The sequence below is a fragment of the Marmota monax genome, unplaced genomic scaffold (genome assembly GCF_021218885.2).
Source record: "Marmota monax isolate L192 unplaced genomic scaffold, Marmota_monax_Labrador192_F-V1.1 WCK01_AAM20220418_F8-fsc00001, whole genome shotgun sequence".
Classification (NCBI taxonomy): Eukaryota; Metazoa; Chordata; class Mammalia; order Rodentia; family Sciuridae; genus Marmota; species Marmota monax.
Genome location: NW_026693777.1, coordinates 39,487,692 through 39,511,500, shown reverse-complemented (window position 1 = coordinate 39,511,500; position 23,809 = coordinate 39,487,692). Strand labels below are relative to the sequence as shown.

The window sequence follows — 23,809 nt, the reverse complement described above, 5'->3', positions numbered from 1 at the left end:
TAAAATAGATATCTCTATCTAGTAGATATCTGACTGCTTGGTATTCCCAGCAGCATTCATGCAAAGCTGTTTGGAGCACAGAGACCGAAGTTGGTGACTGGATTCTCTGTTCTGTTTCAGGTTTATTAATGCCAGAAGGAGAATAGTACAGCCAATGATCGACCAGTCAAACCGAGCAGGCAAGTTCTAACTAGTATCTGCATCCATCCCTCAGGCCCCAGTCCTCCTCAAGTTGTACTTCAGGAGCCTCCTCACCTGGCAAATAAATGCTTCCACCAGGCATTCTGGGAGAAATATTCTTTTTAATGTCCCCAGAATTCCATTCTAGGAAGCAACACCACTAATCGGTGCTAATTGGAGATTTCCCACCCTGACTCGACTGAAACTGCTTTTTATTTTCTTTCTGAATTGGTAATTGGGCACAAGTATTAGTGCCACAAGCAGTTTGTTTGACTGTGAGCTCTGGAATTACTCCTTGCTTGTCCGCATCCCATCATTAGCACGCCCTCATTTTCTTGTTCTCCACAACTCCTTGGTGTATGCTTCGCTTTCACTCCCAGAGCATCCATGGTTAAACTTATTGTATCCATTCATTTGCTCTGACTATTCATAATATTCTACTAAAGCCTGACGTGCTGCACTGCCAGCATTATTTTTTATTAAGAGATTTTTTTTTTACCTTTGTTTAAAATGCATCACATCCATCCCACCAAAATACGTGTGGGTTTTTCTCACGCTCTCAGTTTTTCCAAAACAGTTTTTGTACAGCACTGTCAGAACCATCCCCAGTGTACTCCTAATCGTTTTACTTGGAAATAGGCCTTTCCTCAGTTTGCTGGGGAGTGTGGCCTCTGTAATGAGGGTTATAGGAAAAGAGTGTTCCTTGTGGTGATGACTGTCACTCACACGGGTGTTAAACTTGAATGAGATGCTAACTGTGGCCTCCACTTAAAGAATTTATGAAAATTAGTCATACTTCAGCAAAATTTCCCCAGTGACACTGACATATCGTTCTATTACTGGAGGCCAGGGGGCCCGTTGGAGAAGAATATAAAACAATCAAAATATTACATGTCCCATGTTTGCATTTTCCTGGATTAAAAAGTCAAAAATTCCATTGAGTCTGCTTTAATCTTACAAAATCGCACTCAACTTTTAAATGCTTGTGTACAATGTGAAAAAAAATATTCATTAAGCTCCCAGAGATGGCAGGATCATAAAAACTTCAACCAAATGGCTCCTTGCAATATTTAGGTATTGGCTGCCCCTAACTTCCCAGCCTTCTCCACAAATCGAGAGAGAAGTAAAGAAACCAAGGCTGCAGAGGGCAACCCCACTGCTAAACTGGCCAAAGTCATTCCCCTGAAACATTTTTTTAAAGCTCCTCTGCCACCTTAACTCAGTCATAAGAACACACACAAACCACACCCCCATCTTTAAAGCGCCAACCACATTGTTGCTGTAACGTTTCGGTGCTGCAGCGGGAACAATTGCTGATTGTTTGGTATATCTTTTCTTCTTTCTCCTCTGTGTCCTCGAATGACTACAATCAGGTTTTCTTCTTGATCCTTCAGTGAGCCAAGGAGCAGCATATAGTCCAGAGGGTCAGCCCATGGGGAGCTTTGTGCTGGACGGTCAGCAACACATGGGGATCCGGCCTGCAGGTAGGTTTGCTCATCCCCCCTCTGGGCTTCCCTGGAAGTGTCACCTTCTCCACCAGCCTTCTTCATCCACTCTTCTCTCCCACTCTCGTGGTGGGTTTAACATTTGCCTGCTGCCTGCTCTGCTTGCTTTCTTTATATCGGGTGGGGGAGAAAATCCTCTTTGAAAAAGTAAAGATTTTACAACAGTTACCATTTTATTCTGCCCCATACACATCCTTTTTCTTTTTTCTTTTTAAACCAAGGCAATAAGTGAAAAGGAATCTGAGTTTCCGCCTATTTTTTCACCATCAATTATTGCTGATTTTCCGGCCTCTTCTCGGATTTTATCTCCTTTCTAGGACCTATGAGTGGAATGGGCATGAATATGGGCATGGATGGGCAATGGCACTACATGTAACCTTCATCATGTAAAGCAATCGAAAAGCAAGGGGGAAGTAAGTACAGTCGGGTGCGATCTGTCTTCACTATCACTTCAGAGACGTCATTTGATTTTTTTATAATTTGCCCCCATTTTATTTTTCCTTGCCCATAACTGCATGCCTTTCCAAACTAAGGACCTGTTTTTAAATATCTATCACCCATCTCTGAAGGCACAGATGACACTGATGTGCACTTTTGAAAAGGCCAGCTGACAAGCCTGCGTGTGTTTTAAGCAGGTGGGACTGCTTTTTAGCCTATTTACTGTGGCCCCAGTGTGCACAAACACAGACATCAGGCAGATATTGGACACTTAAGAATAAAAATAACGTCTTGGGGGCACCAGTTGACTGAGAGAAATTAAGCAGGCTTCAATGAAGCGATAAAAAAAAAGGAAAAGTAGAACTGTCCTTTGAGTGACATAAATCTGTCAGAATACGATTGATGCCCAAATTATCTTATATGCAAAGATGAAATGCTGCAGTTCATTATGCCTAGTCTAGATATATGACAGCAGTGACACCATTGATTCTTCACTAGGGAGCCGGTGTGTTTTGATTATTTTTTACATGTGCCTACTGACTTTCGACATGAGACAGAAAGACAGGAAAGTCAGTCAATAAATTTAAAGGGAAAGACATTTAGGAGCAACTGAATATGAAGGAATGGATTTTTCACTGAGGCTGAATGGCTGCAGTTGGATTAAGAAACCCATTAGACTTTAAAGCTTCAAGTGTTTTTGACATCTGAAAAAAATTCAGAGTCTGCCAACAAGATATATCCTTTGCTGAAGACACCAGAGCATTAAAAAAAATTCACATAACATTGAAACTTCCTTGTTTAATGAGGCTGAATATAACAACACACACCTTGATTAAATCATTCTCTATATGTAAATAGAGGCCAACGTTTTATATGAGATCTCAGGGGGTCACCATGGCACACCATTGATGAAGCCAATTTCCTTCCCTCCTTCCTTTACTAATGCAGTCAAAAAATGTAGAAAGCAATGTTCCCTAAAACAGCTATAGAGAAAACATTTGCTCAGCTTGGATAATTCTTAATATAGGCCATATAATTTCTAGCCTATTTAATTACATAACATATTTTATGCTTCATGACCAATTACATTAATAGCTTAATACAGAAGAATATTATCCTCTCTTGATTTGATTATGCAGCCACACAATATGGTATATTTGGTACTTAATTATCATCATCCATTGAGCAGGCTGCTGTGGTAGAATAAACAGAGAGCTGGGACTATGCAGGCTGTGTTATTGTCTTTAGATGGTTTTGCCACTTCTGTTAATAATGGACTGCGGATCTACTTAACAAAATGACTGCAGCGTATAAGCCTTTAGATTACCAGCTTACAGTGTCAAAAACATCTGTTCAGCTTTTCAACTCTATGTGCTGGAGGTTAAATAGAGGTGAATAAAGCTGTCCTTTTAGCTCTGGGGATGTGCGACAGTAAATATAATATAGCCTTAATTCAATGGACAGGTAACTTGCAAGAGAAATCAAAATCCTCCAACTGCTGACTTACCAACATTCAAATCATAAGTTCAAATTTTGTGCATCCTAACTAAGAATTTCTAAGTGTATGGTATTTTATTCCTAATATCAAAGCATTATTTGGGGGGATTTTCAGAAATAAACTACTGTGCATGTCATATGACCTTACATTGACTTCTTACCTTTGACCTTTATGATCTCTTGGGTGTACTGCTGTAAGAATGACTCTAATTCAAAAAAGGGGCTTCATTTTAAATATACCTGAAAGCCTGTCCTTTCAAAATGAATATGCCATAATGTTCTATATAATAAATTTTTCATGAAGAAATATAGATATGATAAGATGTCAATTCAGTGCATTTTACTACATTTTTGTCCATATCTATAAATGCAACAAAGAAAAGTAGATGATATATCAACAGTTAACTGATAAAACTCGACTTGGAATTTATATTCTTATTGCATTTATCAAAGAAATGTACTGAATACCATTTTGAAAAACAGTTCCACTTTATGACATTTAGTTGCATTAAATATTTAGTTCTGTTGTGTTGCATTATACTGCTGTGCGATGAAATTAAATGCAAACTACAGTTTGAATGTCTGCAAACATTGGCAAGAATCTGCAGCTAAATTTAGATATAAGATTTGCAGTGTCTGTTGTTTTTTTTTTTTTTTCTTTTCATCTTTGATGGGTAAAGTATAAAAATGTTTAGGAATTTGACCTGCTTTCTTTTTCCCTCTCTATTTTCAGGTTTGCAGAGCATGCCAGGGGACTACGTTTCTCAGGGTGGTCCTATGGGAATGAGTATGGCACAGCCAAGTTACACTCCTCCCCAGATGACCCCACACCCTACTCAGTTAAGACATGGACCCCCAATGCATTCATATTTGCCAAGCCATCCCCACCACCCAGCCATGATGATGCACGGAGGACCCCCTACCCACCCTGGAATGACTGTGTCAGCACAGAGCCCCACAATGTTAAATTCTGTAGATCCCAGTGTTGGCGGACAGGTTATGGACATTCATGCCCAATAGTGTAAGGGAACTCAAGGGAAAAGGAAACACACGCAAAAACTATTTTAAGACTTTCTGAACTTTGACCAGATGTTGACACTTAATATGAAATTCCAGACAGCTGTGATTATTTTTTACTTTTGTCATTTTTCATCCAGCAACAGAGGACCAATGCGACAAGAACACAAATGTGAAATCATGGGCTCACTGAGACAATTTTGTCCATGTAAAGATCCTCTGGAAAGAGACTCCGAGAGTTCTAACTACTGTAGTATAAACATAGGAACTAAGTTAAACTTGTACATTTCTGTTGATCACTCCGTTATGTTGCCTCTAATAGTTTTAGAAGAGAAAAAAAAATATATCCTTGTTTTCCACACTATGTGTGTTGTTCCCAAAAGAATGACTGTTTTGGTTCATCAGTGAATTCACTATCCAGGAGAGACTGTGGTATATTTTAAAACTGTTGGGCCAATGAGAAAAGAACCATGCTGGAGACCACGGTGGACATTTGGCTGAACCTCATCACGCCAACTCCAGCTTCAAGAATGTGTTTTCATGCCCAGCCTTTGTTCCTCCATAAATGTGTCTTTTAGTTTCAAACAGATCTTTATAGTTTGTGCTTCATAAGCCAATTCTTATTATGATTTTGGGGGACTCTTCTTCAAAGAGCTTGCCAATGAAGATTTAAAGACAGAGCAGGAGCTTCTTTCAGGAGTTCTGAGCCTTGGCTGTGGACGAAACAATCTCAAGTTGGGCAGCTTTCCTCAACACAAAAATGTTATTAATGGTCATTGCACCATAACCAGGACTTTATCAGAAACTCAAAGCTTGGGGGATAAAAAGGAGCAAGAGAATACTGTAACAAACTTCGTACAGAGTTGGGTCTATTAATTGTTTCATGTTAGATATTCTATGTGTTTACCTCAATTGAAAAAAAAAAAAGAATGTTTTTGCTAGTATCAGATCTGCTGTGGAATTGGTATTGTATGTCCATGAAATCTTCTTTTCTCAGCACGTGTTCCTCACTAGAAGAAAATGCTGTTACCTTTAAGCTTTGTCAAATTTACATTAAAATACTTGTATGAGGACTGTGACGTTATGTTAAAAAAAAAGGTGTTAAGTCACAAAATGCGGTAATAAATATTTCATTTTTGATTTTTTGTTAGGCTTTGGTGTTTTTAATGGTTTTAAGGCAAGGTTGCACAAGGCCAACTATAGGGTGTTGAGAGTAGGTGGTGGTTTTCTCCCCCCAGAAGTTAAGTATATTACCAACAATATTTAAGGTCATCATCTATAGCCTTGCAATGTGTATTTGGTCCATAAGTTCCACCAGCAGAAAACTTCTGAAGGTATGAAATTGTGCATGTGTTATGAGCCAGGTTGAAAGATCACCTCCAGTGTGCCCGGCCTCCTTCACAAATGCATGTCATTTTAAAAAGTACTTTCAGATCAAGCTTTTCATGTGCATCCTCCTCCAGGATAAAGGGCTTTTTCAGGGTTAATCATAAGAAATAATGTCTGTGCTCAAGGTAATTTGTCTGCCTGTGTTAAAATTAAAATTTACATATAGATATTCATAGATAAATGAACAACTTTGATGGAGTTTGGAATCCTGAGTTTAAAAGATTATTATGCATTCATATTTAATATAAATTATATCATGGTATCTTTTTTACTTCAGACAATTAACTCTATATGCAAAGATGCCAGTGTAATGATTTGGTGACTAAACTTAATATTTTTCCTTTAAAAAAGAACAGACAATATGACATCATTTAAAAATTTTTCATGCAACATTCTTGAGATTTATGCTATGAGTTTGATGTTGTTACACAAACAATGACTGCTAAAGTGTACAAAAGTGGGGAAGGAAGTGTGAGTATTTGGATGCTCCTTAATTTTTCAAATAAACATACTACCTTGGAATTTTGTAACTCCTAAACTTTGGATCTTTTGTTTAGAATAATATCATGACTTTAGATAAATATGTGAAGTCAATTTGATATGGAAATAGTTGACTAATTCTGCAAACTTTTAACTTGGAAGAAATCCATAGTCGTATCTTATTTGAGGTTCTTCCATCTTTCCACTTTAGACAGCAGTAAGGGAAGTTCTATACAAATGAGCAAAACATCAGCTTCTATTGTTTAGTATTATATTTAGTTGGATAAAATTTTTATAAATACATTATCAGTTTAATTGGTATGTTGCTGTTTAAACAGAAATAACACTTCTGACACAAACGAACTGTCGTTAATGGAGAAATTTGGTGCCACTTGGAAAAGAGAGATAGCTTCCCTCTCATTTTTGCTACCCCATTTTACACGGAAGCTTTTTGTAAAATTTAAATATTTGCATATTTTTACTTTAAATGCTCTTATGTAAACTCTGTCAAGTTCCCCATTTTTAAATTAACTGTCACATCAGTTTGAAAAAAAAATTGGCAGCTTTTCTTCCATTCCTCTCAGTAAAGTAAAAGCTGAAGGGTTTACTTGGTAATTGGCTCGTGTGTAGGAAGTGTTGTATGAAATTATTAAGTTATTTCATTGAAGATTAGAGCCCAGAGTTCTCTACCCATGGTTCTAATGAATGTGATCATCTCAGGCTTAGTTTCTTTGCCAAATCCACATCCTATCATGTTAACCTTAACCCTCTTAAATATTTGGAGATGAATGATAATTGTAATAATATTCGTTTGCATTTTCTTGCCCCTATCCCATGCTAAGACAGAGGGATGATAGACTTGTCCAATTTCTATAATGCTTTTTCATGCCACCTCAGAAGGCACTTGCTCCTATCTCGGGTTTACTATTTAGTATAAAGAGTTCCGATTTGGGTATATTTAAGAAAGACTCAGCTGTCAAAAGCAAAGAAACTGGGAATGGTGTTTTGACAACCATATAGTGTTAAAGGAAATACTGTAGACTGAATAAAATTGCTTATGTTCTCCAAAACAAGAGTAATATAAAAACACTTTTTTATTTATATGGAAAAGCAAAAGCAGAAATAAATTCCAAAGGTTTCCCTTTCTTTAAGAAATTCTGAGAGAACTGCAGTCGCCATCTGTTAAGGGTTGGGAATTGAACAAGAAGCCACATTTAAAAGGAAAAAAGAAAAGACCAGGAAAGTAGTGTCTTCTATCCACTCCTTCTTCCTTCTACTCCCCAGGTCAGCACACACACCCCCAACCCCCAGCTCCCCAGTTAGATTTGTGGAGAGGAGTCAATCAGGATCCTCTTTGCCTCCTCACCCCCTCCCGCCCCGCGGGCCTGTTAACCCAGAGCAGATTTGGGAAGGGAAATGTGGCTAATATCTCTAGCAGCTGTCAAAGAAGAGCCCTTCCTTCAAAGGGACTGGACAGGGATCCTCCACAAGTTCCCCCATTAGTCTTGCAGGCCAGCAATTTGATAAGGAACTTGGACCTCTCCACTACAACTTGCCACATTGTTAGAAAGTCCAGGGTCTGGGTGTTTGGATGCATTGAGTGGCCCTAGCTTTGCATCCACCGCTCCTGGCCGCCCAGGGAGCAGGGTTGGTGCGGACATGTGTCCGGTAGCCCGGGAGGAGGCAGGGCAGAGTCATGGGCAGCTTCAGAGGGCACTCGGAGGGCTAGTTGGGCCCTCTCCTGGCCTTCCCTTTGCGTGTGTGTTTGATAGACAAAAGTGCTTCAAACTGTGTGTGTGTGTGTGTGTGTGTGTGTGTGTGTGTAACAGTTACAGTTGGCTGTAATCAAATAAGCGCGCTGCGCGTGGGCGAGCCCTCTAGGACCAGCCAGGGCTGGGAGGAAGGTGCTGCGCAGGGAGATGCGGGTCTGATGGGGGAGGCCGGTCAGATTGTGATGAGAATGGAGACGGTCGGGGCAGTGTTTGAAGGGAGGTTTTAATATTAATAGTTTCGGTGTAGAGACAGAAGGGAGATTGCGTCTACGGCTCCTCCGGGCAGACTCTGGGTGACAGGGATGATGGATGATCCGGCAGAGCTCAGCAGCTCCTCCCCTCCAGCCCCGACAGTGTCAAAGCTACTTTAGTTGAAGCTTTAGAAATAAAATAAACAGCATCCCCCCCCCCCCACACACACACACACACACACTTCGTGCACCTCCACCCCACCCCCGCTTTCCGACATCGATTTATGGATCATTATGAATCAATTACTGCTCTCAATACTTTCCCATTGGCTTAGATAAAACAGTCGAAAGATGAAAACGTGGGGTTCGGTGGGGATTTTTTTTTATTTTTTTCCCGACAGGAACAATCGCAAAATCCATTATCTCATAATCAGAGGCACTGGGTTAGGAGGTGAAGAGAAAGGAAGGGGTCACCCAGGAAATAACTGGGGGGAACGCCGGAGGGGGAGGTGCGCCCAGCTGCAGCCTTTGTTTTATTTCAGATGGGTTTGGTTTGTTTGTTGTTTGTTTGGGTTTTTTTGTGGGGTTTTTTTGAAACTGGGAGAATTCGCGTGAGAATGAGATGCCTACAAGTTTTGTGACCTAATTATTTAATTCCTTTGGAGAAACCTATTTGAATGTGTGTCTCGGCAAACATCAGCTGTTGTTGGTAGTGAGGTCGCACGTGGGAAAAGGTGTGGAGGAATGAGTCCGTCTGGAAGGCGGATTTTCACTTTGTTGTGAGCAACTGTGCGCGGGAGGGTTCGCTGCCGGGTAGGGAGGATCTCCCTCCCGCAACCGTGCCCTCCCCGCCCCCCCCCCCTCCGCCGCTGGCTGTTTTGTCGTTGGAACTGGTTTGGATCTGGACCCGTCGCCCCCACTCGCCCGCCCCCTCCCCCGGCCGCCCGAGGCTTTTCTTCCTTCTCTCGCCTCTTCCGCGGCGGTGCTGGGGTCCTCTAGGTGTTTCTATGACTACATTGTGTGTGTGGGAGGGTCAGATGTGGGGGTTGCCCGCGAGAGGGCCGTTCCTGGGCGATCATTTATCAATGTCACCCACATAATGATTCTCTCTGCAGCCTCCTATTGATGAGGATAATTACATTAGCTCAGAGTGACTGATCAATGAAAAACCACCACACAAAAACTTCTTTACTCCTCTATAATACCAAAAACCGATACAGAAATAACATAGAGAGCCTGATTTTTCTTTTCCTTCTCTATCCACCAATGGATTCTGCTCCCCCCCACACACACACACCCCAACCAAAGGACGGGGGAATAAAGTAAGAAAATAGATCTAGGTTTGTTTCGTTTCAAGGAGGATGCAATTTTGCCCGTGAATGCATTTTCTCTAAATGTGTTGGCTTCATTCCTCCTTTGGTAAAGAATATCAACGGATTTGCTAATGTGAGTTGCTTTTAGACTGGTCTGTGGTTTTCCGTTCTTTTTATTTCTTTCCTTCCCTTTGGGCATTTTTTTTCCTGTGCTTTAAAAAAAAAAAAGACAATTCTTTTTATAAGTAACTGGAAAAAAAGAAATTACTCCAGACCCTCCTGTTTATTATAAAGCGTTTGTCTTAGTCGGGTTATCTTTTGTCTTTATCACTTCATAAAGTAGCGCAATTAAAGATGGGGTGTTGCATGGGTATAAAGGGTGAATCCATTATACTGCGACATAATACGCTATATTCTCGCCTGAAAGTTTGCAGCTAAATTACGATTTCGCTTTTTCTAGACTTAAAAATCAATATTTTCTCAATTAAAGAGAATTTTAATGCTTTACTTGTGAGTTGTTAAAGGCGCTGTAAATTTTATTGTAATGCTTCTTGACTTCGGACTAGATACAGGAGACCGGTTGATTCTCGTGGTCTTTTTCCTCTCAGAGCACCTAGCCCAGGAATGTCCAGTGGTTTCAGATCAAATCGAAGCAACAAAGGTAAGGAGAGTTTTGAAAGGGACGGGGCCAAGGGTGGGGAGCCCTCCAGGGGTGCCCTCCATTACCAGAAGCCATTGTCTTCTATGTTTTCGCCTCCCTGTGTCCCGCCTCCTGAAAGTGACAGAAGTGTCCATTTTACTCTAATCTTTCTCAAAGGGGAGCACATTAGACTCCCATCTGCTCTGGGATGGTTAGAAAAGGAGCTCCATTTGGGGAGCATTCTAGTCACTTCCCAACACCCCCCTTCTCTTATTTTGCCAATGTGTGCCTCGGAACTGGCTCTTTTACAAAATCTGCCATATTTTATATGTGCTCTGGCCTCTGTGTCAGAAATCATTCCCCACCCTCAGGAGCTTGTACTGTTTACAGATGTTTTCTTCTTCCACACGTCCCACCTAGTAAAAGTTCCCGCAGAGAATTAACTGTGGTGTGTTAATAGCCCAGATCTGCTACTGTTCTCTCCTGCAAAGTTAAAATCTGGGAATGGGGAGGATGGCATTGAACTAACATGGAAGAACAGACCAAGGCCCCTCAGAAGCCCAGAAGATGAGCATTCCCAGGCCCAGGGACTTGGTGGAAAGCAAGGCAGTGAAACTTTCACAAAGTAAAGCAGAGAGGAGGTTGAAAATGAGGCTAGAATTGGCTGTAATGAAACAAGAATAGAACAAGGCAGAAACTGAGCCTTGGGGACTTTTTATAAAATAGTAATAATAATAAAGGAAAATTGAATATCTAAGGCTTGCTACTAAACTTTTTTGATCCCAAAGTCTGTTTAAAAACAAGTCCTCAGGGATGCCAGGAAGGGCCTGAGTTTCCAAATGGAACAACTCACAAAGTTCCCTTTGCAATTCCTTCTTCTGTTAATTTGCTGGGAATGAGAAGACTAGGGAAAGGGCTATGTGTGTGGTGTACCAAGGGCTTAAGTAAGAGTATGATGGGAAGGGGCACCTAGATATAATGAGGCTGCTGTTTTAAGTTGAATAGAAAAAGGAGCAGAATAGACAAAAAGCCACACAGCACCATGATGCACTTTAAAATATTCCCCGCCTACCTGTCTCCTTTTTTTTCTCTAACTACACATTATATGGAATAGTATATACATCGGTTGGGAAAATTTCTTGTTCATCATGTTCTATCCATAGACTCACCCACTGATCCCCCTTCCCTTAGATTCCTGACATGTAAGCCTAGACCATGGCCTTTTTATCAAGTGAGTGGGGCTTTGTTAATGTATTTGTACTTTTCTGCTTTCAGTCTAAGTTTCTCTCTTTGGAGGAGGGAGGAGGTGCAAGAAAGGAGGGGGAGGGGAGCAGAGCACAAAGACTTTATCTAGTTCTCACCAAGCAGGTTTCAAAATAGGAACTTAATGGGAAGAAAGAAGAAAGAATAAAAAAAAAATAAAGAGGGGCGCGAGAATTGTTTATTACAACAGGTTTACTTGTCTGGAAGAGAGGTAGTTCTGTGAATATCTTTCCCTTTGAAGATTCTGTTTTCCTCATATTGAAACATTTTCAAATTTTAATCCTTTAGCAGACAAAACCTCAATATAAATATGACATGGGCCACTGGCAAAAAAACGAACTTAAACTCAGAGCTGGAGGGGAGGGGTTGAGGGGAGAGCCCTTTCTGATTCATAACTAGCAGGGTAATGTTGAGGGCTTTTTCTGCCCGATTGCCTTTTTGAATTAGAGCCGATTTCTTCACACTTCAATAGTGCCTGTCTCCTTTAAAATGACTGGCAGATTTGTTTCTCTTTTTTCTCTCCCTGAGACTTAATGATGTAAATTTTCTAATTAGTTAAATCATATTGCTTACAGGCCTAATATTTACCGTGTAAGAAATGATCATTTTGATTTGGACCTTTTGAAATATACTGAGAAATAACATTTGGCTTTTAGGGTTGAGGGATGAGAGAGGAGGAAGCTCTATTACAGAAAGCAGTTTAGAGGAGAGAAGGCACGGACCCGGGCAACATGTTAAATTAATAGTTAAAGTTGAGCTGGGCTCACACCCCAAGTCCGCTTTTATTTTTCAATCAGCGAAGATTTAATTGGCAGCCCTCAGGCCGGGAGATCTGATATTTTCTCATTAGTTTCCCATCACTAATCTTGAGTGTTAGATTGGCTTAAAGGTTGTCAACATTTGACCAGTTTTATTTAAAGGAAAAAAAATTGCGCATTAAAGTTCTGGGATGTGAGATCTGCAAATAAATCCTGCTTGGATCAGCGGAACCAACATGCAAAAAAAAATGTTGATTATTCATCGTCGCATCTAATAAGTTGCATTAGTGTGTATTTCAAGACTAAGATCACACACGTTCTGTATAGATACAGAAGAAAAGGACGAGTTTGATTGGGACGGAGGCGCCCTATATGTAGGATGGGTAGGTTCAGTGAGACATAGATACATTCGAACTGAGGGTAAATAACCCAAGTAGAATCTCTGTTGAGGGTTTAGGAACTACAATCCCTCCTCCCCTTCCCTTTGCAGCTGCGTGAAACTAAAGCCTGCCTTGCAAGCTCCAAGCGTCTCAGCTGTCTGGTCCAGAGATAACATCAGAGCGCCCCCTGCTGGCCCGCCGAGTAGACCACGGCCAGTCAGCCCCCTGCGAAGTGAATCCTATCGTGTTTTTCCGAGCCCTCCCCCGCCCTTTCTTGACTCCTTCTACCAAACCCACCTTCATTTTGCTGCAAAACGCCCCGGCAAGGGAATAACTTGTCAAGGCTGAACATTTAAATGAATAAACGATAATAATAATAATAATAAAATGCGAAGGAACTCCCACCTTCACTTGGCCTCTGGGGAATAAACTAACACATTTTCGTTTTCTAAATCTCTTTATTCTGTGAGGTTTTGCTGTAGTTTCTTTCTGCTGAACTGTAGATTCCAAGGAAATGTTTTAAAAGATGCTGTAGAAGTTCTTTGGTGGTTTTTTTTTTTTTTAAAGAAGTATATCTGATGGGAAAAGCGGCCAATACAAAACGATATTTCACATCCTTGCAAAATCAAACTCCTGGGGACTCTTCACTGTTTTACCAAAGTCCAGAGGAATCCTTTCGGAATTCAGACAGTTCCTTGTCGTGAATGACCCTTTCCTGCACCCTGCACCCCCCAAGAAATACCAGCCCCATCTGAAATTTTCTTTTTTCTCTTATTTTCATTAATTCTTTTTTTTTTAATTTAAAAGTTGTCACCGTACCCACCTACCTAAACACACACACACACACACACACACACACACTTTATGCCCCACTTGTGTGCCTATTCTTTACTGGCCTGTGCTTCTCAATTTTGCTGGAAACGGAAAGGGTGGTTGAAGTGCAGCAAAATAAACCGCGATGTCTTTGACACTTGATCTTACTATGGCATTTCACGTCCAATGCAAGCTGTGGGACTGCTACCATCTGAGTGTTTGGGTTATTTTTCAACGGTTCGATGCAAAGAGGCGTTTTCTCGGCTTCCCAATTAATCTTCAGTGGGATTTATGAGCACTGTGTAACACCAGGGCGCACAGGTAACGAGAGCCGGGGCAATCTCGGGTTGGCCGACGCGCCGACTCCACCGTCAGCCTCTACCCTTGGGAAAGAAGCTGGCAAAGCAGCCCTGACTCGGAAAAGTCTTCTGACCACAGCTAGACCCCCACATGAAGCATGTAAATCTACAAGGCGGAACGACTTCAGTTTCTGGGGGAGTTTTTGGTTTTGCTTTTGCAAGTACCAGATTGCGGGATTTTGTGAAAGCAATTCTCAGAAATGAGCGGGGGAAGAAACATCGGGCAGGGAGGACAGTAGGGAAAAGGTGGATCTCCTGACTTTAATTTCCTGCCAGATTATCAAGATCTTCGGTTTAAAAATCCGTTCTCTTTCCTCGCTTCTCTGCAGAATCTCCCGTGTCAACCCTTCTACAACTCATGCCCCGCCCCTCTTTCGGGGAAGCTCCAGGACGGGACAGGGACCCAGAAACCCCAGAGAAGGAGCTCTCCCAGGGCAAGGCAGAGGTAGGAGACAGCCTGGTTCTTCACGCTGGTGAAAAGACGCCTCAGTATAGCTGTGCTTGAAAAACTGCTGGGGCTATTGTGACAACTGAGATAAAGTTAAATATTTATATCCAAGCTGTTATCATTTGGGGGGGGGGTCTGTTTTGAAGAAGTTCATTGCATTCAAACTTACTTTAAACATAAATCCTGCTCTGGGGAAACAGAATCTACAGCCTGCCACTGCGGTTGACTTTTTGAAAGGTACCCATTAAGCTCAGAAGTGTAAGGAAAACTATTGCAGACCACAAGTTCATTTAAATATATGTGTATATATGTGTGTGTGTATATATATATATATATATATATATATATATATATATATATATATGGAATGTATATATCTGTGCATGTATGAACACAATAAAATAATAAAGACAAGTAAGGAGGTCCCTCATTGCAGCTGAATCTAAAAAATTGCTTCCAGTAATATATTTTCATAGACGAGGAAAATATGAAAATCTCATTGTATTTGTCTCAGTTCGACTTAATAAAATTTGGAGGCATTGACAGTCTGGCCAATGTTCTAAGTAAATTAATGCAAAGGTCCCTAGGAAGAGACAGAAAATACCCCCTGCCATTAATCTTAAACCACTTGAAGATTATGATTAAAAGAATGAGCTCACTAAGCATTATCATCTCAAATAGCTGTTAACAGCCCCCATCCCTTATTGTGGCAACAGAGTAAACTCTCCACTAGAGATGGTGTTCCTCCCCCCCCTCCTTTTATCTTTGTTTTGGGTTTGCTTTAAAGGTAAATAAGGGAAAACAGAAGCGAATAAAAGTGTCTCAAAAGTCTTGGAATTGCTGCTGTTAAACGGCTTCTTGTTCATTTCTGATTTTCTCCTCTTTTTCTACAAAGGAAAAACAAATCAAATGGCAAGCCTACATTTGATGTGAAGAAAACACTAACAACAGCAGTGTAGGTGTGTTTTTCTTTTTCCCTGAAAAATATTTTTTATATTCAGCAATTTATCGAGTTGAAAGCTGTGGAGATGTAAAAGATGTTCCCTTGTCCACATCTATTCGCTGACTTTCGTCACTTGAGTTTTGTAGGCTTTTATAACAAGTAGAAATTATGGGAAAGAGAATTAAACACTTGCCAAGGAACAATATTATACACTTTCAAGTAGCTCCCTCGAATCCTGTATTTGGGTGCCGATAGGGAGGCAGAGGGGCAGCTATTTCCCTAACAAACCCCAAAGCCTCATTAGACAGAGAGAGGGATGAGAACTCCGTTACGGGCATTCTGATAAAAATGCAAGCAGTTTTCCTTTGCCCCCAGAGTCCTAGAAAATATGCAAAAGCCCTTATGTTTTCCTGAGAATTGGGCGGACCTTTCCGAGAAATACACAGTAATTAACATTTTAAAAAGCCAAATGCTAAAGCTAGAGGTGGCTAACAACAACAACAACAACAACAAAAGTGCTAAAAATCATTGTTCGAACTCTGCAAATGTCCAGATAGCACAGATAATCAATGCAATGCGCCCCCTCTAATCGAGCAGTAAGCTCTCCTGCCGGGAGAGGTTTCCAGTTGATAGAGGAATTGGAAATCCTACCTCTCCTTAGAAGGAAGAGAGAAGTTACCCGGAGGCTCTGGGAGGGGAGGTAAGGACGTTGCCCTCCTCCCAGCCCGTGCTTCCCACCTGTTCCCTCCGTCCCGGGACTGGAGCAATTTCACTCCAGGGGTATTCGGAGCGACTGAGACTCTTACCAAACCAAGAAGGAAATTCAAGATCCCTCAAGGCCAAAGGCCCTGCCACAGGGACTGAACCTCCGGGTACGTGGCACACGCAAAGGCCTGCCCAGTTCCCGGGCCAGGCTCCCGCCCACGGTGGACAAAAGGTGCACAGGCCATGTTGGTCCCCGAGCGAGTGTGAAACTCAATGGAGTGAAACAGTCTTCCCGCCACGCTGCGGTGCGTGCGTACGTGTGTGAGTGTGCGCACGCGCACGTGTGTGAAACACGTGCACTTGGTGCGGGCTGCCAGCCGCAGACGTCAATTAGGAAAGTTCCCCCGCGCGACTTCCCGGCCCTCGATCTACATCTTCACTCCACCCCTCTCCTTTGCTTCAGCCATCCTCATGTACTCCCCAAGTCCTGGGTCACTCTCTGGACAGGTGTGATGCTTTAAGCTCCCAGGACAAGATCCACCAGAGGAAAGTAGGAGGCAAGAGGAGGAGGGGCTGGGAAGCTCAGACATCCCTATTTCGGAGTAATTGTCATCACACTGGATCTTTTCACCCTAATTATGGTATCCAAAAACAGGTTGATTCGCGGGTAAATGGGGCTCACGAAAACGTCGGGATTTGCACGCAGGCTCCTGAGACTTGTGCAAGCTTTGATTAGGTTCAAAAGTATGAGTTTAATTTTCTTAATGAAGGCGCGCTCTAGAGCTCAGCTGGTAATGGCTGTGCTGAGTTTAATAGACTTCTGTCGAACAGGAAAAGGACGGATAACTATCGGTTATAAGTAATCTGCTCTAATGCAATTATTTTCCCAGGTTCTAAAGTCATTGTGCGGAGAAGGCAGGAGTGAATTAAGTCCCCGGGGACAGCGGACTCGGGGCAAGAAGACCTCCTGAAATATGATCCGAACCTGTTTTGTGTGATGCACTTGGGTTTGGGGGTCAGGTCGAAGGTTTCAAAGCTCTTAGTGTGCATGTGTGAATCTCAGTCTCCCCACCCCCTCCACTCCGACCTCTTCTCTTGTCCCTCTCCACATTTCTCCCTCTTTGCCTTTCTCCACACTTCTCCCAAAACCTATTTTGTTTGTCCGTGTGTATTTTAGGCTTATTAAATTCAAAGTATTTCTCAGAAACATTCACACAGAAGGAGGCTCTTGGGCTGTGTGAGCCCATTTGCCGTTTGAAATAGAATAAAATTGAGATGTTTAGGATACTGATGTCACTGTACACACACACACAGCTAACATTGAGATTTTTTTTTTTTTCTGTTGGAATAAGAAACCAATCCAGGTCACTATGTGAAAGCAAGTTCCCCTAAATTTTAGGACTTACATAAATTGCATTTGAGGCATTTTTTTCATTTGGAATTGTCCAAACTCTTCTCAGCTTTCCACTTTACCTGGTAAACATGAAGGGAATGCTCCAGCCCCTCATTTCCAGCCAGTCTCCCTCACCAGTGCTGGGGAATAAAAATAGTTCTTGGGACCACGCACAAAGAGGGTTAAATGAACCTCAAGCTTTAGGTGTTATATTCCAGACTCCCTGGTGAATAAGGGTAGCTTCTTGAAGATTCACAAATTCACAGATCACAAATTAGCCTTGTACATTTCTCTTTTCTCTTTCCTTTCCTCTCCTACAAACACAGACACACACACACACACAGAGCAACTTAGTCACATGCATACATAACAAACCTACAAGGCTCTGTAATTACTGTCACCTCTTCCCACCAATCCTACCAGATACCTTCTTACTTCTACAGCTAGAACACACAAAAAGGGAAAGGGAGAACAACAAAATAAGTAAAAAGCCATGTGCAAACGCCCCTCAAGACCGGCTGGAGGAAGAGTACAACTAGTGTCAAAATGCAAGAGATTGGGGTACAATGGCAAGTGAGGATCCTCTTGGTCCCAGTCTTGTGGTAGACACCTCTCCTGAAGGGTGGAGGTTAGATGAGAGGTGCTTTTGATTTCCCTGTGCTCTTCCTAAGTTCCTAGGAAGGGAACTAGGAAGAGATCCAGTCTTTGGATCCCAGGGAGTCCCAGGACTTGGAGAAATTGCATACAGTAAGCACCTACGAATTGTTGGGATATAAGGTAACTACCTGGAAGCCCTGTTAGCCAGTGCAGAAGTCTGCAGTGGTGGAGATTCATGTCCAACTCCTTGAGCCCTTTTCCTTAGCACCCTTTAAAGACACAGAAGGTTGCTGAGAATGCCCAGGTCTACTCTGCTCCTGCAACCTGGTACCAGAGATAGAGGGCCTGTCTCTGGCTCCAAGGGCAAATTTGGGGCTGGGGAAGGAAGTGCTGTCAGAATCGCTCCCCACCTCGCTCCCACCTTACCCCATCAGTTTCATCTCTAGATCTTTATTATCCCTTTTGAGCGCAGGCCAGCAGGATTACTGTGTAGTTTGGGAGACCTGGCAGAGTAACAGCAAAGACCTAGATGGGTCTAATTCTGCTTTTGGAAAGTAGGAGGAGAGAAGAAGAAAAAGACACTATTACCTAACAGTGAGTTTTCCAATAGCTTCCTCGGCCAAGCAAGTTTAGAAAAGTCCATTACCTCCCATCTCATCCACCACTCTGAAAGGAACTTAAACATATGAAGAATCACATCTCCCTTGCCACAGGAGAACTCGTTGCAAAGATGTCTTGAGGGCTCTGACTAATGCCACTTGCAGGCTCATTCTTACTTCTGAAACAAAGGAATAGATTATATCTGGGGAAACATAAAGAGGCCTCCAGAGTTAGATTTGCTTCTCCCTCTTTTTTTTTTTTTAATTTTTTATTGTTGGTTGTTCAAAACATTACAAATTTCTTGACATATCATATTCCACACTTTGATTCAAGTGGGTTATGAACTCCCACCTAGTGGTTAGTACTCTGCGTTGTGCTTCTCCCTCTTTTACACTCCTGTTTTAAATGTCTGTAGAGGAAAACATTTACCCTCCTCTTTTAAATGTAGTAGGAAGCTTTTTTTTTTTTACAGTCAATCAAATGTATAATTGTGTTTACATAGAATTAAGGTGTAAATTATCTTTTTTTTTTTTCCAACTGTGCATAGATATGTTTAAAGGACTGGCCTGAACAGAGTGTGCTTTTAAAGAAAAAAAAAAAAACTCTGAAATATAAGCTTCAAAGTTAAATATCTTGGATAAAATGTTTCCTAAACCAAACTAACCAATACACAAAAATAATACATTATTGTGTCTTTAAAGCAAGTTCCCCTAAAAGAAATTAGAAGCAATATCTGACTGCTTGTTTATTTATCCAGGTCTCTTAATTTTAGTGCAGATTCAATAATGTGCTCAGAAAGGGTGATATTGCCACCACAAGAGAGCTAAGACAGTTATTTATACTTTGCAGCTCATTCATGGGCCTCATGACTTTTTGCATGTTCAAATGAGGTTTAAATAAAATAAGGTCCCAGGGGATTGATAAGTTCGAGTTACTTTTATTTTATTTCTAAATTAGAAATTTTATTTCTAAATTATGTTCAATTTGATTTTCTTGCTTTTCTATAAAGGACCTTAGAAAATCCAATAGGAGTGGACAATTTACAGCATGTCCTATGTCCTATGACATATTTGTAAAATTGCGTGGTGAAGTATACCTCCTTTAATGTTTCTGTGGAGACCAAAGTATTCCCAATTAGATTTAGACACATAGCTGGCATGCTAATTCAAAGGCATTCACTTCAAAGACATAATAATCACTAAATTTTGACAAATTTTCTAAACTATCTCTAAATTTCTAAGCAGAAGTTTACAGACTGTTCAGAGTCTCATTCCCTGGATATTGGCATGCTGTGTTCAATGGCCAGCTATGTTGAGTGTCTGTCTGACCAGATAATGGCTAAGACAGCAGTTTGCAAATAAATTCCCTACAGTTCAGTTTTAACATAATATCTCAAAGTTCTCCTAGGCATTATTTAATAGATAACCAAGCTCTTCAGATCAAGGCCCGTGAGGCCACATCTGGAAACGCTTCCTTTGCTCTACCCGCCCCCACCCCCAGCCACCAGTGAGAGCAATAGCCAAAACCCCCCTTCCACCATTATACGATAGCATCAGCTTTTAATCAGCGAGAGGCACTCCTATTTAAATTTACAGGATGACTCTTTATTTCATTTATCTTTTCTTTTGGAGGAAAGTGAAACAAGAGCAACACCCTTATTAATTATAAGATTGATGGGGTGAAAAAAGCCAAATGAATTTGGCTTGCAAATTATTAGTAGAGGTATGAATATTTATGAATGTGCCAGGAACTGCAGTCATGAACCCTGGCTATCAAGCTTGGGAGACAGTCAGACCAATGTATTCAATGAGGGTTCAGTCTTCCCAAATCTGACATGACATAAATGGAAACTTCTAAATTAGACCCAGGGTGGGCTCCCATCAAATAAGTTACTTTTTTGTGTGTGTGGCTAATCTTGCTAAATATGAAGTTTGCAGGGCCTCCACCTTTAAACTTTAAAAACCTTCTAAGGTAAAGGCAGATACGTTTTGGGGAGAGAATTTTTGCATTTTTTCCTTCTTGATATCCATTTATATTTTAAGTCGAGTTTATCTGTAAAATATTTGTGACATGTATCTTTAAAATTTAAAACTTCATTCTGTGTAAAAATATTGAAAACCTAAAATACCCTGGGAATAGAGAGGATTTAAATAGACATGATCTGTTAGATACAGAGAGAAATAAGAGGTAAAGAGAGATCAGCTGGGCACAGTGATGCATGCCTAGAATGCAAGCCACTCAGGAGGCAGAGGTAGGTGGACCACAAGGCTAGCCTCAGCAACTTAGCAAGATCCTGTCTCAAAAAAAAAAAAAAAAAATTAAAAGGACTGGGGATGTAGCTCAGTGGTAAAGAGCCCCTGGGTTCAACCCCAAGTACCCCTCACTCCTAGTAAAAAAGAAGAGAGAGAACAGGACAATTTCTTATTTCTTTGCTTGTTTTCCTTTTTATGTACCACACTTATTCAAGCTTTCATTCCAGAGTGAGGAAATATAAATGAAAGGCAGAGGCAGAAAGGGGTCAAGGTAGAAAGGAAAAAGGTCAAAACAAGGATTTAATAATTTAGTAAAAGACAAACTGTATTTTCCTTTTGATTATACATTTAAGAGTTCTGTAGTGCTTCTGAAACAGGGTTGGAAGTTTGAGATTTAATGAGCACAACTCCTATCTCATCCCCAGTTTCTTTTCCGTAGAAGAATGGTTGAGTGGGAGCTGACCCAACCCTCTGGAAACAGCTCATTCTGACATCACAGCCAGCTTTGCACATACACTTTGAAAAGGAAGACAAGTTGTTTTCAAAACAGAAATGCTAAGCATTCTAAAAAGCATAAGCAATTTAAAAAATGCTCCTCAAATTTTCTGAAAATCTCCCAACTACATGTTGTTGTTTTGTTGTTGTTGTTTTCACAATTGTAAGTGGATATTTGTGCTAAATTGATGCTTTATGTATATCCTGTCTCAATTTGTCTGTTCACTGTAAGGATATAATTTTTTTTTAAAGAAGCGATACCACTGACAACAATTTACTTAGATTCACAAACCTTGAAATTGATGCATCTCCTATCAATCACATTCAGTAGATACAGTAAAACACATTCAACATTTGTATATCAATAGTGGCACACACACAAATCTGTTTTGTTCAATTTAAATGCTCTTCAACATGTCATTTCATATTTTTCTGGAACATGTTATGGGTTAGTCATCCTGTTTCAGTTGATTGTTAAATCCTTAACCTAATGAAAATTCAAAATAGAATATTTGCTTGTCATGGATTTCAGAGCTGAAAAGTGGGCTTTAGGGATCATTTGGCCAATCCCTTTTATCTTCTTGACAACGGATTGGAAGTGTAAAGATGTCAGCTGACCAGGCCAACTCGTGAAATAAGGTAGCTCTTGTTTCTGACAAGACCCCAAAACTCTAACTCAAGGCCAATTTTTATTATTATATGGTGCATTCCCATTTCTGTTCTTTGTATTAGGGATATATTTATAATATTATGTGTAGACTTTTCTATTAATAATTTTCTTTCCAGTGCACTGACAAGGAAATTCTTATTAAAAAGTAATAAGATATTGACTGGTCTGTTTGCCAATATGAAGATTTGTTGTTGATCTGAGATGTCTATATCGATTAGGTAAGAATGAGGTCTATCTTCTACCTGCAGAATAAATAGATCTCAGTATTGGCACAAAAACAAACTTGGTATTAATAGAAATACAATCCTCTCTATTTATTGGTTGTACCTCAGTTCAATCAAGCTAGAAACAGGTATAAATAGAAACAAATACGAGAGACACTTTAAAATTTCCAAAAAAAAAAAAAAAAGGTTCAGCAGGGACATTTACACTGATCCTCAGAGTTCCATGACTTCAGCACTAGGAACCTTCTTCTAGGTAACCTTCCCACCTTGCTCTTCTCTTTGCCCCAAATTGAATCCTACACGTGCTCATATTTTTTACATTAAGGGAAATCCTATTCATGCCTGAGATGATCTTGTATTTATGATGGCCTCTTCTGTCAAACTGTTATTTCTGTAGCTTGCTGTCAAAAATGTCACTCAAAGTTTCCTTTCCACCTCTCTTTACTTCTGTCATAGTAACTTAGAAGGTCTAATCCTAGTGGAATCTATTTCACCTATAAAATATAGTGAGGAGAAATTTTATTTCCATTTTCCCCTTCTCCAACCCCAAATTTTCATTTTGCTTGGGTTTTAGATTTTTATGCAAGCAGTTATACTTAAGGTTCAAATACCTAACTTTTGTATGAAAAGTTTATGTATAAATATTTTAGGGTATTTTCTGAGTCTGTGCTACTTAGGTTAATACTGAGGCAAGAGACCAAACAACGCTGAAACAAAAATACCCTCTAATTATGGAAAATTCTGAAGCAAAAAGAGCAGATATTTGGTTTTTTAATATAAAAAATAAAATATCAAATTGTTGGCATTTAAAACTTTTTTCTTTCTCAATGGGCTCCTCTTCACTATGTTTCCATTTCATTATTTTTGCATGAATATGATAAATGGTCTTTAAGTCTGTTTTTATTTAATGTTCATAAAAACTGGTAGGTTTTCAAACAGATGTGGCCTGATATGGTTCAGTGAATTTAGTGGACTTTTCATATAAATGGAATAATAACCATACGGAAGATGAATTTTATACCCTTGCTTACCTCTTCCAGAACTCACTCTTATTATAATTACAAATAGTGTTTATTATGTATAATTCACTATACACATCACATCCAGGCACTGCACAGAACCCCACCTGGGGTTCAGACATGGTACAGTTACATATACTTTTTTTCTACAAAAAAAAAAAAAAAAGTAATGGAGCCCACCAAGTTTGTGAATGAACAAGTATATATCTTCTCATTTAAATATATTCCTTTAGGACCAAAAAGGTGGCTGGAAAAGAAAGAACAGCTCATTTCATGAATTTTCTTATTAACTGGGGAGGACTGCAGGGGATGATGCTTCCTCTTGTAACTTTTTAAAAAACATCAGTGAAGAGGAGAGCCAGAGCTGCCTGTGTAGAGGGAGGCTGCAGGGATCTGATTAACAAGGGCAAGGCTGGAGGCAGTGGTTTCAGATGCAGACTGAAGTAGATTGAGGGGCCAAAGTGGAAG

General features: G+C 40.5%; 1 protein-coding gene and 1 long non-coding RNA gene across 10 annotated transcripts in view; both read left to right on the top strand.

Annotated features, from left to right (window-relative positions):
- Positions 1-5,777, top strand: part of Meis2 (Meis homeobox 2) — a 204,317-nt gene extending 198,540 nt beyond the window's left edge. For 3 of the 9 annotated variants that reach the window (XM_046461403.2, XM_046461404.2, XM_046461412.2), the window contains 3 exons: positions 121-179; positions 1,554-1,664; positions 4,354-5,777. In XM_046461403.2, coding sequence (XP_046317359.1) covers positions 121-179; positions 1,554-1,664; positions 4,354-4,640 — 457 coding nt within the window. In that variant the 3' untranslated portion in view covers positions 4,641-5,777. Of the gene's footprint in view, positions 1-120; positions 180-1,553; positions 1,665-2,002; positions 2,099-4,353 lie in introns of all 9 variants that reach the window. The other 6 variants (XM_046461407.2, XM_046461408.2, XM_046461410.2 and 3 more) reach the window with 3 other exon arrangements.
- Positions 5,778-9,657: 3,880 nt separating this feature from the next.
- Positions 9,658-14,785, top strand: LOC124104100 (uncharacterized). Its single transcript, XR_006855357.2, has 3 exons — positions 9,658-9,915; positions 10,391-10,443; positions 14,325-14,785. It is a non-coding gene; the product is annotated as an uncharacterized LOC124104100 (long non-coding RNA).
- Positions 14,786-23,809: the final 9,024 nt, after the last annotated feature.